Source organism: Camelus bactrianus, chromosome 12, assembly GCF_048773025.1.
Source record: "Camelus bactrianus isolate YW-2024 breed Bactrian camel chromosome 12, ASM4877302v1, whole genome shotgun sequence".
In the NCBI taxonomy this organism is placed as follows: Eukaryota; Metazoa; Chordata; class Mammalia; order Artiodactyla; family Camelidae; genus Camelus; species Camelus bactrianus.
Window position 1 is genome coordinate 38,150,295 of NC_133550.1, and position 20,323 is coordinate 38,170,617.

Genomic DNA, 20,323 nt, shown 5'->3' on the forward strand with positions numbered 1-20,323 from the left:
ACTGTGCAGATAAGCAAACTCCGAGCTAATAGAGCCTTTAAATGTCACATGATATAGATACAGAGAGAGAGCAAACGACGTATTTGAATGAAGAACAGTGGGAGACTGGGTCTAATGGGCAGGGAAAATGAAGAAAGTAGAATAAGAGGAAGGCAGGTAGAGTTGGTGAAGGAGAGACATTCAGAAAAAGAGCACATGGAAGAAAGGGCTGGGTATACACGGAAGTGTCATGTGTGGCTGGAGTATGTTTTTGGGGAGGGTGAAGGAGGAGGTAGTGGTAAGACTATGGGGGAATCTGAATGTCATGTGGAGAAATGTGGATGCTATTCTATAGCAGATGGGAGGCCTCGAACAGTTTGTTTTTTGAGCAGGGATGTGACAAGATCAAAGCATATTAGATTCTTCCTTTATCCAAATGCAAAAAAGCCCACCTTTAATATCACCTGTATCTGTTGTTGTTTTCTGATGAATGCAACCATTCAAGGATGTGTAGCCAAAAACCCCAACAACTATGGCAATAGTTTCTAATGAGGGCAGCACTGTCCCCGAGATGGTATTTTAGAAACCTGAGGAAGGGTTTTATTGGCTGTCACCATGGGACCTCTGCTGGTATCTCCTAGATGAAGACCTGAGACATGGAATGGACTGCAATGCACAGAACCTTTCCCACAGTGAGGAAGAAGGTGAGAAACCTGTTTATAATTATTAGAGTCTAACATCTAACTTCATCGTACGCAATGAAAGGGCATTTTTGCATGTTTTCAAAATGCTCTGAGTTTTCCAGAAATGCAACCGCTGTAATGTTTTATTTTGTTCCAAAGTTACCTTGAGTTGCTAATTTAGAAAATCAGGTCACCAAAAATAACGACGCTGACGGTACTTGAGCCATCAATACACATGTATCAGTCTGCTGTCATAGCTGCCACATTCACGTGTGTCCTGTACACCCTACGTACGACAGACGATCATCTGACTGCTGCTCTATTCCTCTGGAGCCTAAGCACTTACATACTAACAAATAGTTTTTTTTATTATAAAGTGATTTCATTTTATTTAGTCTTCATTTTATATTTACAGCTTCATATTGATTTTTAAAAAATAATGTGTGTAGGAAGAATGGATTAAATATAAATTTTATTTTGGGGACTAAAGGGGGAATTACAAAATGTCTTATAAAAAACATTGGGTCTACAGCATGGGTTGAATATATACTGCTGAATTTGTAGAAAAGCCAAATCAAGTGGAAAGGAAAGGAAAATGGAATCAGCTGGGGCAGAGCAAAAGAACGTAACAGTGGCCACATCTCAACAAACGGCTCATAGATTCAGTTAAAGTGGGATGAACAGAAGGGTGCCTAGAATCTCACAATGGTGACAGCTAGGCTGGGAAAATGGGTGACGGGAGGGGCTGGCAGCACCTTCTCTAAACACTGCTCTGTCTCTGCCTACAAGAGTGTGATAGATTTTATGTTCAAGCGCTTTCATCCTACTTTTAAAGATAACATTTCAGTTACTATAGAGCAAAGGGAACTATACTGAGTATCTTGTAATAAAAACACATAATGGAAAATAATCTGAAAATATGTAACTCAGTCACTTTGCTATATACCTGAAACTAACACAATATGGGAAATCAACCGCACCTCAATTTTAAAAAATTAATTAAAATATTTTTTAAAAAGATAACATTTCAGGACCAAATGCAATCTCAACATTAACATGGAAGATCGTACTGAAAATGAACACATAATGAATAAATCTTACTAATAGTTTCATAGTAAGAAGAAATTACGAGTCCGAGCTGTGAAGAGGGAAGTTTGCTTTTCTCCACTGAGCTGAAAACTCTGAAGTGTTCCTGAAAAAGGTTGGGGGGGGTCGGCCTGTGCATCTCTTCGGTCCCCAGGCAAAACTCCACCTTTCCGGTAGTAAATTTTAAATTGTTCATTCCTCCTTTGTCTCCTAAATTTATGAAAAAAATTTAAAAGAAATTTTAAAATGGAGAGAGAAGGGAAGTTGATGAGGAGGAAAAACGTAGAAGAGATGGAAAAGGAGAAGGAAGGAGAGATTTTGCACAGAGCCGAGACTCTGCGGCAGTTTGGGGGACACTGTTTCCTTACACCTAGTACCTTGACTCCTTTCTGAAGAGTCCGGGTGTGTGGGTCGATGTGCTCAACACTCACGTTAGTTCAAAAAGAGCAGTGCAGAGGGGCAGTGTGCCGGGAAGTAAATGCTGAGACAATGCTTTGCTCCTCGTGGGGATCAGTGGAAGCTGCACAGTTTGGGTTCAACTTTTTTTTTTAAGAGTTTCCAACAGTAAAGATGTTAGTTTGCCTCTGGGGCAGAGACCTCTGGGAGAGAAGCAACATACAGGTAGTTCTGACCCGAGGAGGGAAAAATAGGAAAGAACCCGTTTCTTTCTAAGATCAGAGAACACACAGGAAAAAAAGGAAAAATATTCTAGGGGAAGTAGTCAAAAGCCGCAGAGAGAGAAAAGCTAATATGGATTGAAGTCTATAGCCCGAGGACTGGGGAGAAACTGCTGAAAATATCTCGGTATCAGGTGAAGTTCAGATTGAGGTGGCATGAACCATTCTTAGGAATTGTATGTGCTTTTTAAATTCATACCCTTAACCACTGTTAATGCACACCATATTTGACGTAGGTTTTAACGTGCTATGGAGAGACAATTTAATGTAATGTGAGTCTGTGGACAATACAACCAAAAACTGTGGGTACATATTGTAGCAAGTGGTTTTTTGGGGAAGAAGGGGCAGCAACAACAGCAAATACATATGTACCTACATACACATACTTATATGCATGCATACTTATATACAGATGTACTTGTATACAGACACACATATATACATACATACTTGTATCCACACATAAATAAAGCTGCTGTCAGTGGTTGTAAACAACAAATGGTCAAATTTCTAAAACATCAGTCCAGGAAATATTAGTATCATAGGTAGACATTTAAATCTATTTTAATAATTCTAAAATACAGTTATTTTAAATTTATTAACTTAAGTTTATTCTTTATGCTTATTCTTATTTTTTCTGATAAATTTGAATACCAAGGATCATAAACATAAAATTAGGATTTTAACAAATTTTAAATAACCTAAATATAGGTAATTTGGGATTTTCCTAGCCTATATTTGAGTACCCTCTTCCTCTCTGCAGTAACCACTTAACCACTCAAATTCTTGCTTTGACTGAGTTTACAAATCAATAGATTTTGAGAAGAGAGAAAGCAAATGTCATGTAACCAAGGATAGCAAATATCTTGTTTTAAGCTAAAAGAAATCTCTAAGATCAAAATCTATGGTATTAATAAGAAGCTTTGTTGATGTATATGTAAAAGTACACCCATTTCTTTGACATTGATAAAGTATTTTAGTAAAAGATTTTAGTTAATTCAGTACGAATCAATTCACCTACTTATAAAAATAAAACAAGACTGTAGCATCATACTTGCAGAGCAAATGGTTAAGAACATAGAGGTACAGAATCAAAAATGAACAAATATTGTTTCCGTATCTACTCTACTACATAAAAGCAGATGAGTGAGACAGCACTCTGGGTGGAATAAAGTGTGAGGAAAAGAGGTGCGATCCACTAGGCAAGAAGAAAGTGGAAGGCGGCAGGCGGCGGGCCTGGAAGTGGGGAAGGGGGCAGGACGTGGTAGGCCTGCGGGGCGGTACTGCACATCAGCAAAGAGGAAGGGGTACAGAGCAAGGACAGTCACCCTCCATTTCTGGGGTGCAGAACCATGGATACGGGGGGAAGGGGGTGGGGGTTGAGGGGAGGCTAACTGTAAGGGACATGTATATCTGTGACTGTTGGTATCTGCAGGGGGTCCTGGAATCAACTCCCCACAGATGCCCGGGAATGGCTGTAGTTTACCTTGGGTCTGTGCAAGAAATAACGAAAGCAACTTTCTGCTGTGTCGGATTGATCTGTTATGATATTTGGATTTTTCCAAGGTCTCTCTAAAACATCTCAAAGTGTCTGTCACATCCACGGGCACGCAGACGAGCTCTTTGGCTTTGCTGTATTCTGAAAGGAAAGAGAAGAGTGACGTTAAGGATGAAATATTGCAGCAAGCCAACAAGCAGCAAAAGACTTCCTAACTCAGAGAATTTCTTGGTCCCAAACTAAAGCTGCTAAATTCAAAGCCCCCAGGTCTGCAGCAGGTGTTTCAACATTCAGATCAATTTTTGGGGGGATACATTTGACAGTTCTTTTTTTAAAAAAAGAAAACTTAGAAAACTTCTGATTCGTATGAAATGCAAATAACTTTAGATCTTGCCAATTTTCCTTATGAAGCCTCCTACTTTTTCTTTCGCTGATCATAAAAGATGAAGTAATCCACTCCTTTTCAGAAGCCTCTTCAAAGCCAAGGTGCCTCGGGAAACAGACGAAAGGAGGAAACAAAGAAGCTTGGAGATGGGCAACTGCTCTTTTAAGAGCAGGAGAAGACAGCTTTCTAATACTGGAGGATGCAGGGAAAGGAAGATGCGGTCATTAACAGGTATGGAACTGAAAAGCAGTCCTGAAAAATGGACAGGAAGGGGAGATGTTGCTGAAAGGTGCTGAAGGTCTTTGGAGAGGAAGTGGTGGTCCCGAGTTAGGCTGCAGACCTGCTGTATACACCATGAAGCCGGCGTACAAGAAAGAAGAAATGTCAGGTTGAATAACACAGGAATTTACCTCTTCAACAAGTTGAACAGGTCCAACACCGCATCTAAAGTCTGAGGTCTCGACAGTGCAGCACCTTGCTAGGGAACAGGGCTACAAGAGGGTAAGAGGCATGACCTTTGCCCTCGAGAAGCTCACAGTCTAGCTGAAGCATTCTAACACTGGATTATGAGAATCACCCTTACAGAGAGAATCTGGGTACATGCTAAAATGAGGGAAAGAAAGAAGAGAGAGATCAGTGGAGTGGGGGAAAGGACAAGCAAGAAAGATTTTGCAGGAGAGCAGATATGCCAGCTGTGTCTCAGAGGATGGGGAAGATTTGATCAGGAAGAAAGAGGCAAGTGGTTTTAGATAGTTACATTAAGAATAGCTGACGCTGATTGAGCATTTATACTATGCCAGTAACTATTCTAAATAACTATTGTGATAGTCTCATTGAATCCTGGCAACAATCATAAGAGGTACGTCCTCATGCTACAGATGAGGAAAATCAGGCATAAAGTCTGGTAGCTTCCCTGGGGTCACAGAACTAGTTTGTGCAAGGAGAGGGTGGAAGAAGGAAGAAGGGTGGTGATTTGGGACACAATATGACATGGTCAGTCCTTCTGAACCAAGAAGGGTTTTCCAGAAGCCTGAAGCCCTAACTGAGTAAGTGACCTTCATCCTCTTTAATGGGGAACCAAGCAAGGGTTTTGAGCAGGATCTGAGCACAAAGAGATCAATATTTTAGGAAGAGTTACCCAACAAATGTATACACAGTAGACAGCAATAGAAAGAGGCTGGTGGCTATGACATTACAACACAGACTTTGTTATGATTGTAACTTGACTAAGGTGGTAGCAATGGAAACAAGGCAGGGACACAGAAAACGTTCCATTGTTAGTAGCGTCAGGGGAGTGGTTAACTGGCTATATGACCTCTTCCTCATCTTCCAGGGCCAATAACATTGCTTCCTACCTCAGTGGGAATAAATGGAAGCAATTCAAAGGGATTTTATGAAAGCCTAGTCCACCATGTCCACCCAGCCCCCAGACTTGTGCCCATCTACACCTCAAGGCCATCACTCCAGCAATTCTCCTTGTCTCTCCAAATCATCAAGTTTCCCCTCTGCTGAATCATTCCCAAAAGCACATTTTGGGTTTTTCTACCTTAAAAAATTTAAAAATAAAAAAATTTCTTATTCATTGAAGTATTATTTACAATAGCCAAGACATGGAAACAACTTAAGTGTCCACTGACAGATGAGTGTACAGAGAAAATGTGGTATACACCCAATGGAATATTACTCAGCCATAAAAAGAAGGAAATCCTGCCATTTGTGACAACATGGATGAAACCTGAGAGCATCATGTTAACTGAAATTAATCAGGCAGAGAAAGACGAGTACTGTATGATCTCACTTATATGAAGAATCTAAAAAAAATTAAAAAGAAGAGATTGGTGGTTGCCAAAGGCAGGGGATGGGGTGGTGGGCAAAATGGGTAAAGAGGTGGTCAAAAGGTACAAATGTCCAATTATCAGATAAATAAATTCTGAAGCTGTAGTGTATAGCATGGTGACTATATCCAAATTTCTATAAAAGAAAAAAAAATATTAAAAAAAAACCACCTCTCTCTTGACCCTACCTTCCCCTCAAGCCACCATTTTACAACAGAACTCCTCAAAAAATTCTATTTCATTGTCCCCCATTCTCTCTTGAGCTCACTTAAATCAGGCTTTCCCTCATCATTTCACCCCCAGGAGCTTTGCACAGCTAAACCTAGGGTTCAATTTTTAGACTTTTTCTCACTTAAATTTTCAATAGCATTTGGCCCAGTTGACACCACCTTCCTCCTTGAAATACTTTCTTCACGTGGGTTAAAGGTCCTTTTCCAGCCTCACTGAACACGCCTTTTTAGTCCTCTTTGCTAATTCATCCTCATCAAGCCAACCTCTTAATACTGGAAAACCCCAGGGCTCAGTCCTTAGACTGCTTCTCTTTTCTTCTTAACTAACATTCACCCCCTTTATGACCTCATCTAGTTGCATGGATCTGGATATCCAGATGCTGGTGGCTCCCAAATTTACGTCTCTGGTCCCAACTCTCCTGAAGTACAGACTCATCTATCCAAGAGTCTCCTCTGCTGTGCATTTAACAGACATCTCAAATTTAGTAGGTCCCCAATTGATTTACTAATCTTTCCCCCATACCTGCTCCTCCCATAATCTTTCCCCATCTTATTGAAGGATAGTTCTATTTTTCCAGCTGCTCAGGCCAAAAGTGGAAATCATCCTCAATGACTCTTCTTCTCTCATGTCCCAAATCAAATGCACAAATCCTGTAGGCTCCCCTTTGAGAAAATATCCAGAGTGCCACCATCTCTTATCAGGTCTCTCCACTACCACTTCCACTGCATTGCAAGACCTCATCATCTCCTTTTGAATTACTGCAACCACCCTCCTAACCAGTCTCCCTGTGTCCATGCTTGTCACTCTCAACATAGCAACCAGAGGACACCTTTTAAAATGTAAGTTATCGCATGTCACGCCCCTGTCCAAGACCCTCCATTGGCTCCCATATCACCTAGCGCAAACACCAAAGCCCTTGGAGCGACCTCTAAGGCCCAACATGAACAGGCACCCTGTGACCTTACTATTCTGCTCCTCGCCCCCTCCCACACCGGGCATGCTTCCACCTGAGAGTCTTGGCACCAGTGGTTCTCTTTGGCCTAGAATGTCCTTCCCTCAGATATCCCCAGGTCTTGATTCCTCAGCTCCTTAAGGTTCTTGCTTAACTGTTAACTTCTCAGTGAGGCCTTCTTTGATCGCCCTGTTTAAAATGGTAGCAATGTCTCTTTTCTCCTCAGCACCCATCATCCTCTGACATGCTCTGTGTTTTACCTATTTATTGATTGTCTCTGGCCACTAGAAGCAAGTTCCATGAGGGCAGGGGGTTTTGTCCATTTTGTCCGCTGCTAAAACCCCAGACCTACAGCCATGCCTGTTATGTGGCTCAATAAATATTTGTTATATGAATGAATGGCAGGAGTTTTCAAAGCTAAATGTCTGGGATAAACTTTATTAACAATCACTTCCAAGATCTTAATCTCGATTGATCCTCACAGCACCTTACAAACTAGTAGAGGTACACACCAATCACTCTTTACAAAAGAGAAAAAGTGAACTGGGAGGACATTCTCTTGTCGTAAGCCCTAATAAACAGAGACAGAACCAGTGTTCAAGTCCAGTGCCTCTCCCAGACAGTTTGCTAGAGGGCATCATATTTTGGGTAACAGGCAATGACCTGGTTTGAGACCTGCTAACTGGGGCACAGAGACACTTTGAGAGTAGGACAGGAATAAGCCTAAGAAAAGTTAATGAGAAATGAAGCCTGTTCTGATGGAATGAGTAACACGGGGTCACATTCAGTGGCCAAAGAGACACATCTTTCATTATACCCTAATGTCTAGTAATCCTGGAGGCTCTAGTCAAGCCAGGATCATGGCCAGACTGAGAGAAGCATCCGTCCTCCCAGCAATTTCATTCTTGACACACTTCCCTATCATACATTTAAGAGAATTAAATACTCAAGCCACAGTAGCTCTCATTAACTCCCCAGAGATCTCACTCTTCTGCCCCACCAACTTCACTCCCCTGCCTCCACCATCCTCTTTCCGCTAAGTACGCCCAGTCCTGCATGATCCCTGACAAGGCACGCCCCACTGCCTCCTGCCCCAACCCTTATACACCCTGAAGATTAGAGGTGTCTGCTCTATTACTCCATTTTTCTTGCAAGAATTGATGAGCTTGGCTTTTATTTTTTGATTCTTAGAGGGTGAGACCAGCGAAAGAAGTTAAGCAAGAAAAAAAAGAGGAGGACGCTAGAAGCCCTCACATATTAATATTTCGAGACAGTCAATTACCTTCTCCAGGCCTTCCTTTTAAACATCTGTTAAAGCTGGGGTGGTAATAGTTACCTCCAAGGGTTATTGTTCTAACCTGGGTGTGAAGGGACTGGCATAGATGGAGGCTCACACTGTGACAGTCAGTCACATATTTAAAATATACACGTTGAGCACTTACTGGTACTAGGTGCCATGCTAGGCACTGCGGACGCAGAAGTGGACAAAACAAACACACTCTCTGATCTCACACAGCGTACCTTCTAGAATAAAAATCACAAAGGCATGCAAGTGACTGGGGGTGACAAGAGGGATGGGAGGAAGAGGAGATGTCCACCATCTTTAAAACGTGGGCTCTGAATAAAATCATCCTGCTGCTTTTTATCCAATATATGCTTACAAATCATTCCTGTTTGTTTTTTTTTCCTAAAGTATCTTTCATTTCATTTGTTTTCCTTTTTTCAAGCCCTTGTATACCCTCGTTCTTGTAGTCTAATTAGGGTTCTGCTGCTGTTTTGGTGGCTGTCTGCATGAGATAAATGATGCAAAAAGCAATAAGGAAATATCATTAGCTTTGCAGGCCTCATCCTGCCATCTCCGTCTCAAGGGGTTCCTCTCTGAAAACTTCCACGGGTAATTCAAGAAGCTATTTCTTAGTGCCTTTAAGGCACTAATAGCCTCAACAGTTTGAAATAGGTAAGAGGAAGATGGAGGAAGAGCAGGAGGAGAAACAAAGACTAGATTTACTTTGTCTCTCATTGGACCAAAGTAGACATTAAAATGGAAATGCCAATGATTCCGGACAGATGATGGGTCCACCAAGGAAGGATCTCAGGGAGTGATACAAAATTTGAGCTGCTTTCTACATAGTTGGTCACATAAATCCACATGCCCAGAGGCAGTAATAAAACACACCAGCCAAGGGGTTCAAAATTCCAACACACCTGAAGACTGAATACCCTTCAGAAAACTTAAATACCAACAAGGTCAAAACTCAGAAAGAGACCACAGACAGGATGCAAAAACAGCTACAGTAAAAGGCATATTCATAGAGTTATCTCCCCTATGAAGCTTTTGAACAAGCAGGCAAGTTACTCATCCGTAGGAAAAAAAAATCATCAATAAAGTGAGGTATTCACAGTTCTCCAAATCCTACAGAGACTATACCGAATTACATATGCATTATTAAACAGCTAGAGGGAGAATCTAATGCTGTTAAATAATGAGAACACCAAATGTTCCCAGGCATTGGAGCATTACAGTATCTGTTCTGAAGAATTAGACGTATCAAGCATTACCACCAAATGCTGTTACGCCGAAAGAAAAATCTATGATGTTATAAAGCAGCGATCTGGTGTGGAAATCATCAGGAGTATACTTGGTCTTTTCAAAAATTCTTTTAAGAATCGCAAACATGTCATGGTGACATACGTGGGACTTATCATACTGATGAACATGTTAATGATCTAAATTCAGTATACCGACAAAAAATGAGCATCTTAAAAATTTGCCTAATAAGCCCAAAAGTGTGGGTCAAATTATGCTCCTAGTCACAGAAGTCCTAGAGTTTTATGAAGAGCTATAAGAGGGATGTCAAAATTGTAATGATAATGGCTCAATGTAAAACCTGTAGTCACCACGCAGGATCATCTAAAAATTATGAAACTATCACAGTAAGTCACAATGAAGTATCTGTCTCCCCGTAACTACCGATAGGCAGCAAATTATTTCCTGAGTACTGTAAGTTTAGAAGAGACTCTAACCTGAAAGGGGACAAACGGTAAACAGGCTTTGTAGCTCGGTGGAGCCCATATGGGTTGAGTAATCAGCCAGACCAGGGTTTGAATCATGGTTCCAGTACTTACTAGTAACATTTAATTTTCTTATCTGTAATGTAAGCGTAATAATACATACCTCCTAAGACTGTTCAAATTAAAGAAGATAATGGTTATAAAGAGCTTGGCCCAATAAATTATTACTGCCAATACAATATTTTTTAGATTTATTCAAATATTCCTGCTCTAATGGTTGCTCAAACTGGCTACACTTCCACCACCATTGGGAACCATCCGACGGGATCACTAGAGCCTGAGTCCCCCACCTTGCCTTCTGTCCCAACTTGTATTTCCAAATGTAACTTTAACAACAGCAAGCAAAGTGCTTTCCTGACATACTGCACCCATCTCAGTAATTACCTACAGGGAACACAGGTCTAGAATTTTGCCAGGTATGCTATTCCTATCCCTGAGAGGCTAGTCATTGTTTTGTTAACAAGCATTTTCAACACATTTTTCTCATGTTCATTGCCAGCTTTTTTTAGGATGAAGGAGATAGTATAAATCACACTCTGAGTTGTGGATCCCAAATTGGGAGATCTCCAGAGTTTTAACAGATAAGATGAAGTAAAGGAGAATACCCAAGGAATAATCATACTCTTCGACTGGAACTCATCACATAACTGACCACAGGTAGGTGGTCCTCCCACTGTTCACTGAAGGAGAGGGGACAGTTCGATTTATTACCGGCAGCAAAACCTGCAAGTCCAGGGTCACCAACCTCACTCAACAGGACCCTCTACACTTCTCTGCAGCCCTTCTATCTTCCCTTCTCCATTTTTTCCCAGTGGCCAGTCCACCCAGTCACCCTCTTCCTAAAATCTCCTATCCTATCAACCCTAGCTGAGCCCTCAACCCCCAGCTTCATTAAGAAAATCTCCAGTAGTCGATGAGGACCCCTTCAACGTCTATCATTACCAGCTACAAATTTCCCTGCACTTGGGCCTGTCTCACCTTCCTCTCTGCCCCGGCAGCAGGGGGGTCTCACCCTCTAGTCTAAGGCAAAGTCTCATTTTTCCCATACTCTGCCTTGTTTCTCCTCAAGCTCCTCTCCTGATCAAATATCATTCTCTCCTGTCTCTAAGCTCTCCCTCTCCCCTGGCTATTTTTATTTAATGTAGAAATATGCTCCTCTTCTATTAAAAACAGACACGCAAAAACAAAGTCCTCCTGAGCCCTCTGAGCCCCACAGTTCCTTCTGGCTGCCACTGCCTCTCTCTTCTCTGTCACTGCTAAGCTCGTTGAAAGGTAGCTCTCATCCAATGCCTCCGTGCAGACACAGCTCACCACTGCTGCACCCTCCACTCAAAATACTTCCCCTCCTCTCCCCATCATTTCTTTATAGTTACTCTTGTTAAAGTCACGAAGCCATCATTTGACAAATAAATACTGAGTTCCTCCTATGTATCAAACACTGAGGAAGGCATTTGGATTATATCAATGAGCAAATCAATGGTCCTTGGCCTCAAAGAGCTCACATTTTATCAGGGGAGACAGACTAGTAATCAGTAAGTACAAAAATCCCTCAATTATACAGTAATGATAGGCGCTGATAAGTGCTGCAGAAACAAAATAAATACATTTATTAGAGTAAAGGGAACTGGAAGGAAGCAGGCAGGGTGCAGTTTCATACAGAATGGTCAGGCTAAGCCTCACTGAAAGATGAGATGTGCATGAAGATTTAAAAGAGGTTGGGGGGTATCAGACAGGCATCTAGATGGGGAAGAACATTTCAGGAAGGAGAAACAGTTAGAGCAAGACCCAAAGGCAAGGCTGTCATAGCAAAAAGGCCAGTGACAAGGACCTCCCAAACCCAACAGACAGCCTGTCCTCATCTTAGTGACCTCTCTCCGACCACTGCCTGCTGCGTCTTCTGTGTGCTCTCTCACACCTCGGCCATGTCTGTACCACTCTCATCTCTTGGGCCACGTCCCAATCTCCTTCAGATACTGCTCTTCCTCTGCTTGTTCCTGTGACCATCAGGAGGGCTCTTCACATATTCTACATCTCTTTATCCTCAGGGTACAGAGTAAGATCACACTTCCCTACCTCTTTTGAAGTTAGACACGGCCATGTGACTTTAGCCAACAAAACAGCAGAAGTGACATGTGTCACCTTCAAGTATCAGCTTTAAGAGCCAGCACGTGATTTATACATAAGTCATGAATATAAAATTATAAAATATACAAAGAATATAAAAAACGTTCTTTTTCCTACCTGAAAAATGGAGACAATAACAAACCTATCTCATTAGATGCTTGTAAGCTAAGATTCACAGAGCAGTTTTAAGAGCACCTGATGTCCAATGCATAGTAACAATTCTTTTACTGGGACTATTATAAGAATGAAATAAGATAAGACACGTAAAGTCCTTAGCACAGCATGAAGTATAAGCACATGCGGTCTCGCTTCAAAGGCTGTGCTCCTGAGCATTTACTACCTGCCTCTCAGTATAGCTGCCCTAGAAGATAACATGAGTGTTCTGTCTCCTGCCTCCAAAGCAACCATGGAAGCTTGTGTCAAGACAGAGATTCCATCAACCCATGATGAACAGTAGCTCACACCGCAACCTCACTGAACCCAGTAGCGTGGGCAAAAATGAGACATTCCCATGTGCTAAGGCAGTGAAATTTGGGGACTGTTACTGCTGTATAGCCCAGCCCATTTGGACTGACACAGGTTCCAAAGTAAGGCCGTCTTCACGTATATAGGCCACCATAACTCTCCCTGGTGACCTCATACAAGCCCCTGATTTCACCCACTACCAACATACTGGTGACTAAAATCAAATCTCTGCTGAATGCCTCACCAGTATGTCCAGTCATAATCTGGCCCGTTCTACTCAGCGGTCATTCAGACGCCTTGAACTCAGTAATTCCAAAGTAAACTCCTCTGACCTGCCCCTCCTTCAATTCTTTTTAAGAGTAAAAGTATCATATGTATGTAACCAACAAAGCCAGAAGCCAGAGCAACTCAAACTGCTCCCCTGCGCATCCATCCCCCTCCTGTAACAACTACATGTCTTTCCACCCCCTGCTCTTACCTCCTAAGTCCAGCCCCTCCTCGCATCCATAACACACAGTCAGGAGCAGCTGCTCTCCTGCTTCCATGCCATCTCCTCCCAACCTACGTCCCGTGCTGGTGCCAAAGTTTCTTTCAAGAACATATCATTTTCCTTCTTGAAATCCTTGTAACTAGCTCCCCTCAGCTCTCCAGATAAATCTGAATCTCTATACCTTTTAAGACCCTTCATCATCCAACTCCTGACAACCCTTCCAACCTCAGCTTCTGTCTTTTCCTTTTACGTGAGCCCCACTAAATTACGTTGAGTTGCTCAAAAGTGATGTTCGCTGTTTATGGCAGCAGCAGCAGTCACAATATTACAGACCTTATCATTCTACACTATCATCTCTGGTCTATTTATCAGTCTCCTTCTGTGGGCTGTAAACCGGATAACAAATATTTAGTCTCATTCATCTTTATGTTCTCAGGACCTAGTACAGCATTTAACACTAATAGTCAATAAATGTTTGCTGACTGACTGAACAGCTGCCTGACTGACTCAGTAAATGAATGAATGAGTGAATGATTACACACATACACACATACATGCCTAAAATCAATGGAAGAATCCTAACACTTCAGAGGGAAGACTTGCATTTCTTTCCTATGCTGGAAACACAGACACACGAAAAGTGCAATTGAGAGAAGGCATTATTCCCATTTTCATCTTATCCTTTTGCCTCATTCCTACAAGCTGCATGCCAAAACATTCCCAGAGGGCTTACCAACCAACAGCAAAGGAGTCATGATGTTCACATCTTCTCCTGCACTCTTATAAAAAGACATACAACTTAACCTTGGTAATGCCAATAAAAGAACAACCTCTGCTGATTATGGAAATGGAAGTTATTATGGGAGTCAAGACAGGACAAAGAAAATAGCAAAAGGTCAATTTAAAGAGTTCCCAAGTGAGATTAAAAAACAAGGAAAATGTACAAAACGGTCTTTTCCCATGTTTATTTTCCCCATCAATTTCCTTTCCCTCCCTTCTTTTATGTCCCTTCTTTTACAGATTACACGAATAAGAACATGTGCTTTAATCTCCCTTAAGTGACATTTATAGCAACATAAGATGGTAAATACCAAATGGATTATTTTCAGTCAAATAAATCTGCAAAAGAAATTTTGCAAACATTTTAATTATGGAAGACTTAGCATATAGAACACAAAAGCAAACCACGCTTTGAAGAAAACAGAAAGTTTCAAGTGAAAATTCGTTCCAACCTGAATAGATAAGCTTTTTTAGGAAATCCATGCCCTTTCTTGTAGTTCTCACTTCACTGGCTGGTAGATTAATCTTGAGCTGTTTCCCAATGAAATTTCGGCAGGTTATCTTAAAAAACAAAGATGAAAACAAATATTACTTGGATATTTATAGCCAAAAATTTGGCTTACTTGAAATGTTCATCTTATTTTTCATTTGTCAAAAAAAAAAAAAGAGAGACAGACAGACAGACAGACAGACAAAAAGATGCTTCAAATAAAAGCCCCAGAGTAGCATTTAACTCACGAGAACTTTCTGGGAGAAAAAAGTGGTTACATGATTTTTCATTTCTTTTGTACAGCACAGCTGGAAAAGCATTAGGCAAATTATGTAGAGCAATTAGAATGTGATTTTCTGATATTCTATAAATTCGCATGTCTAAATGTATCTTCCATTATGTACATTGAAACATATTTAAAATAGAGGCTGCTTTTCCCATGGCAGATTTATCCACCCTACTCACAATTAATGCAATTTAAATCTCCCCAGTGAAGTTTTTCAGAACTGACTACCTCTATAGTATTTTTAAAAATATATTTTAACAGATAATTGAGTCCTCAAACTGTAAAATATCTGAAAATAGAACTTTTTTTAGACATAAGGAAATTCTTTCAAAAGGTCCAAGATCCTGTTATTTCCATTTCTCCACTCCCACCCGCTGAACTAACCTACTGCTCAAAACACAACCCTCCCAAACTTCAGTCTGATGTAGATACTTTTCCTTTAGTGTCCCTTGTAGGTGCTCCTACAATGAGATGTAAACGCAGTCTAAGAAGGCCTTATATTTAGCAAAGCCTAGAAAAGATGAGGGAAAAATCAATGTGGGTACTGGTGAAGGGGGAGCATTCCAAGCAGGGAACCAGCATAGACCCTAAGGTAGGGTCTTCTCAAAGAACAGAAAGACAGAGAAGCTGAAACTAGCAGGAGAGGGGTAGAGAGAAGTTACTGGTGATTAAGTTACTGGGGGTTAAGTGACATGGGGCATTAAGTCCATGACAAGGATGTTCATTTTAACTCAGTCAGATGGGAGGCCACTGTAGGGTTTAAAGGGGAGGAATGTCATGGTCTGACAGGTCATTCTATATGCTGTTGAGAACAGACTATACACTGGAGGCAGGGGTTCAAGGAGGTTGGAAGCCAGAAAACTAATTAGGAAGTCATTGCATTAATCCAAGCAGACATAACAGTAGCTTGGATCAGAGCAGGAGCGGTGGAGGCAGTGATAAGTGTTCAGATTCTGAATAGATTCTGAAGGGAGAGAATTTGGTAACCAGTTTGAAGTGGGATGTAAAAGCAAGAGAGGAGTCAGGGATGTCTCCAAGGTGTCTGGCCTGAGCAGCTAGGAGGATGGGGTTGTCATCAATTGAAGTGGGAAAGACCTGGCAGAACGTGTTTGTTTGAGATGTACCAAATTGGACAAGTGTCTTAAATATCTAAGAGATGATGTTGATAAGGCAGTGTGATGGTTTTTTTTTTTTTTTGATGAGTCAGTTAAGGCTATATTATGAGGATGAGAGGAAGGGAAGCATCCATTTCATAGCATACACACACCTCAAACCAGCTATTCAATCAAACACTATTCTAGGTGCTACTGTGAAGCAATTCTGCAGATACTAATTCAAGTCTCTAATAAATGAACTTTAAACTAGGAAGATTATCTTAGGTGGGCCTGACCTAATCAGGTGAGTCCTTGACCTGCTGGAGGTCTTCAGACTCCAAACTCCAAAGAGCATCCAGGTATACAACTGCCCTCTCCTCACTGGATCCTCCCTCACCAACTGCCTATGGATAACAGCTTCTGCCACACCTGTAGGGTTCCTTCTTGTTCATGATTCTGACTGCCTACTCAACAGATTTTAAACTTGCTCAGCCAGCCCCCATTATCATATAAGCCAATTCCTTGTAATAAATCTTGACAGATAGATAAATAGATAGGCAGACAGACAATTCTTACTAGTTTTGCTCTTCTGATCGAACCTTGACTGATATAAGCAGTTAGATATGTCAGCATAGAATTCAGAAGAAAGGTCTGGACCAGAGATGTCATTTTGATGGCCATCATCATGAAGATGTTACACAGAGCCACAGACTGAATTAACTCATCATGGGAGAATATGTGGATAGAGAAGACAGGAGGACTGAGAACAGAGTGTTGGGATATACTAACACAGAGACACTGGGGAGAGGAGGAATAGGCAAACAAGAGGACTCAGGAGAAGCAGCCCCTTCTTTTTCTCCCTCCCTCGTCTGCTACACTGTGGTATCAGGGCCTTCCTCCTGTCCCGGGCCTGAGTCTTTGCCCTTGTTCCTCCTTGGGCTGGATCGCTCTTTCCCACTGTATGGCTGGCCCCTCCTCACCAAGTGCTACCATCTCTGAGAGGCCTTCCTGATCACCTTCGCTCAACTTTCCACTCCCACCCCAGCCTGTCTCTGTCCCATTGACTTATTTTATTTTCTTCAGAGAATTTATGATGATCATAAATCTTTTTATTTATCTGTTTACCTGTTTATCATCTGGCCCTACCTCCACCACTCTGAAATAAACCTCCATAAAGCAAGAACTCAGACTGTATTCTCTCTAGGTAAAATACGCAGGAGGTGAGAATTTGCCAAGGCCATAAGGAATCTTTGTGAGGAGGAGGAAACGCAGTCCTCACTGGGTGGCTTGCAACCCCCCAAGCACATGGACTGGTGTGTGGGGCAGCGACCGGATCAGCCCTGCCGTATGACAGGGCCCTTGAACAGGACAAAGACTACACAACTGAATGCAGTGGTCCTAATATTAGGTAGTCAATACACATTTATTAAATTAATAAATGAGATTATTTACTTATCTCTTTTCTCCCCCTAACTTAAAGCTGCACCATGACGTCCATGGCCCTTAGGCACTTTTGCCTTCATGGGCCCACTGCTCCATCAAAAAATATTACAAATTATGTTTTATGACTGCATTGGTATCAACATAAATATGTGAATTATAAAAATCTAAATATTTTCTTTGACCTAAAAGTTACTTTTTTCCTCTTATTTTAACAGAAATTAAAACATTTAGTGGCCCCTAAAAAAGCACTGTGGCCCTTGCCACTGTCCCCACTGTGCCTAATGGGTAAATCAGCCCTGAGCTGAATATAAATTCCTTGAATAAAAGGACTTAATTTTTGTTTACCTTGTGTCTGGAAAACACTGGCACAGAGCAGACAGTCAATAATTGCTGACTTGAATGATAAATGCCTAAGTGAAAACAGTAACATTTATCTGATTCCTAAACCTTGCTATTTATATGTGCACTAATAAGAAATCACAACTACATGAATAATAAGGCCAAACTTACCTTCTGATCATATTCAGTCTCGTATCTTACACAAGGTTGCTGGGTAGTATCTGGGCCCTTGAGCTTGGATATTCGCAGAAGCAGCTGGCGCTGTGCATACACCAGGAGTGGTGTCACTTGCTCTGTGTATCTCTCACTAGACAAGAGTAAAAATATATTAAATAGAAACATTATTAGAAACCCATTTTCCAATGAAGTCACCTGGCACTGTTAACTACCCTTATGCCGTTACTTACTGTGAAATCATATTAAACTGAATGGCAAGTGATACTAGAGTTTCCCATTTTTCTACTTGATAGAGAAGTTCCAGAGATTTTAATACAAAATCATGGATCCATTTCAAATCAACCACATTTACATCATCCAGAGGATGCTCAAAAGTAAGGCTAGAACCACCGTTATCATATTTAATATTTCCGTAGCAACTTGGAACACTGAATTCTCCTTTTTCTTCAATAATCTGTAAGTAGCACATTGAAAAATAAATTGTGCAATTTCAGATATTACTACACGTTTTTTCTGAACACTGAATGTGTAGATTAAAAATATAACATAGAAAAGAAATGAACAGAAAAAAATGTTTAATCTTTTTATTATGCAAATCAAAGCTTGATAATACTATCCAACAGAACTTCTGTGATGACAGAAATGTGCTACATGTGTGCTATTCAATACAGTGGCCACTAAACATATGTGGATACTGAGCTGTTGAAGTAACTAGTGCAGCCGAATTTTTAATTTTATTTAATTTTAATTAATTTAAGCTTAAATGTAAATAGATACATACGACTAGTCATTACCGTAGTAGCACAGACTGAGGACTATACTTTCCAGTACATAGTCACTATTTAAGTAAGGATATTAAACCAATAAATAAGGTAAAGTTTTGAGGAAAAACAATGTTTAGTATATACAAATAATTAAGTTTCCCTCATACTCTGGTTACAGTCATTTTGTAGAATAATATGTCAAATTTCCTAGTGCAAAGGTCAAACTTATGGAGAAGAAAATCTTCTAGAAGACTCTTTTTTTGCCTAAATTGAAGAGTGACTATGTAACCATTTGTTCATTTCCTGTTCAAGTCCCTGAGACATTTGTGTGCACCCCTAGAAATTCACAAAACAGCATATAGAGAGTGAGGTTTCTGGCATGGTCAAGACCAAGAGTTTCTAAGTTTTGAAGATTTAGTGTGGGCCATGTGTAAATTTTCTTTAAACTTTTTATTAAAAAATTTTCTAACACTTACCAAAGTAGAGAAAAGAACATAATGAGTTCCCACGTACCCATAATCAGCTACAAGTGATCTCATATAGTGTATTTTTTTCTCTTCTGGCTTACTTCATTTAGTATGACAATCTCCAGGTCCATTCATGTTGCTGCAAGTGGCATTATTTTTTAAGGCTGAGTAGTATTCCACTGTGTAAATATACCATAACTTCTTTATCCAATCATCTGTTGATGGACACTTAGGTTGCCTCCATGTCTTGGCTATTGTAAATTATGACTTATTTTTTGACTCTGCAATGATCCATCTTGGTGAACACACCATGTGCCTTCTGCCCTGTTTCCAACCCACCTCAATGTACTGCACTTCAATTCTGACACTAACCTCTCCAGAATTAGGGTCAGACTCAACAGGTTTAAGAGTTCAGTGATCACTTGAGATACTAGCCACAAGGCCAGGGTCACCTGCACTTCTGACTGACTGGCTATAAACTCAGGGGTTTCTATGAACCCTTCAGGTTCAATAATTTCCTAGAATGACTCAGAACTTACTGATACAGTTTTCTTGTAAAGGATGCAACTCAGGAACAGCCAAACTGAAGAGGTGCATAGGGCAAAGTGTAAAAGGGTCCAAGATGAGGAGCTTCCATGACTTGTCCCTGCGGAGTCAGGACCTGACACCCACCTGACACATCAATGCGTTCACCAAGCAGGAAGCTCTTCAAGCTTTGGGTGTCCAGATGTATTCTGAATCTCTGTGATTTGGTGCATACACATTTGTGATTAATATGTCTTCTGATTAACTGATCTTCTTATTATAAAATGTCTCTATCTCTAAAAATACTTCTTGATTTGAAGACTATTTAATCTAATATTAATATGGCCTCACCAGCTTTTTTATCCTTACTGTTTTCACGGTATAATTCTTTCATTGTTCTATTTTCAATCTATCTGCTTCTTTATATCCAGAGTGCATCCCTTATGAGCAAGTACATGTCTCTCTTTTTTATCCAGACAAC

The 20,323-nt window shown here is 40.8% G+C and overlaps 1 protein-coding gene across 2 annotated transcripts in view; it reads right to left on the bottom strand.

The window, feature by feature from the left end:
* Window positions 1–20,323, bottom strand: part of CFAP54 (cilia and flagella associated protein 54) — a 272,419-nt gene that overhangs the window by 136,623 nt on the left and 115,473 nt on the right. For both annotated transcript variants that reach the window (XM_045522505.2, XM_074375255.1), the window contains exons 37-41: window positions 18,317–18,540; window positions 18,081–18,216; window positions 14,710–14,818; window positions 3,912–4,064; window positions 1,764–1,958 (exon numbers count right to left, since the gene is read on the bottom strand). In XM_045522505.2, coding sequence (XP_045378461.2) covers window positions 1,764–1,958; window positions 3,912–4,064; window positions 14,710–14,818; window positions 18,081–18,216; window positions 18,317–18,540 — 817 coding nt within the window. The remainder of the gene's footprint in view (window positions 1–1,763; window positions 1,959–3,911; window positions 4,065–14,709; window positions 14,819–18,080; window positions 18,217–18,316; window positions 18,541–20,323) is intronic.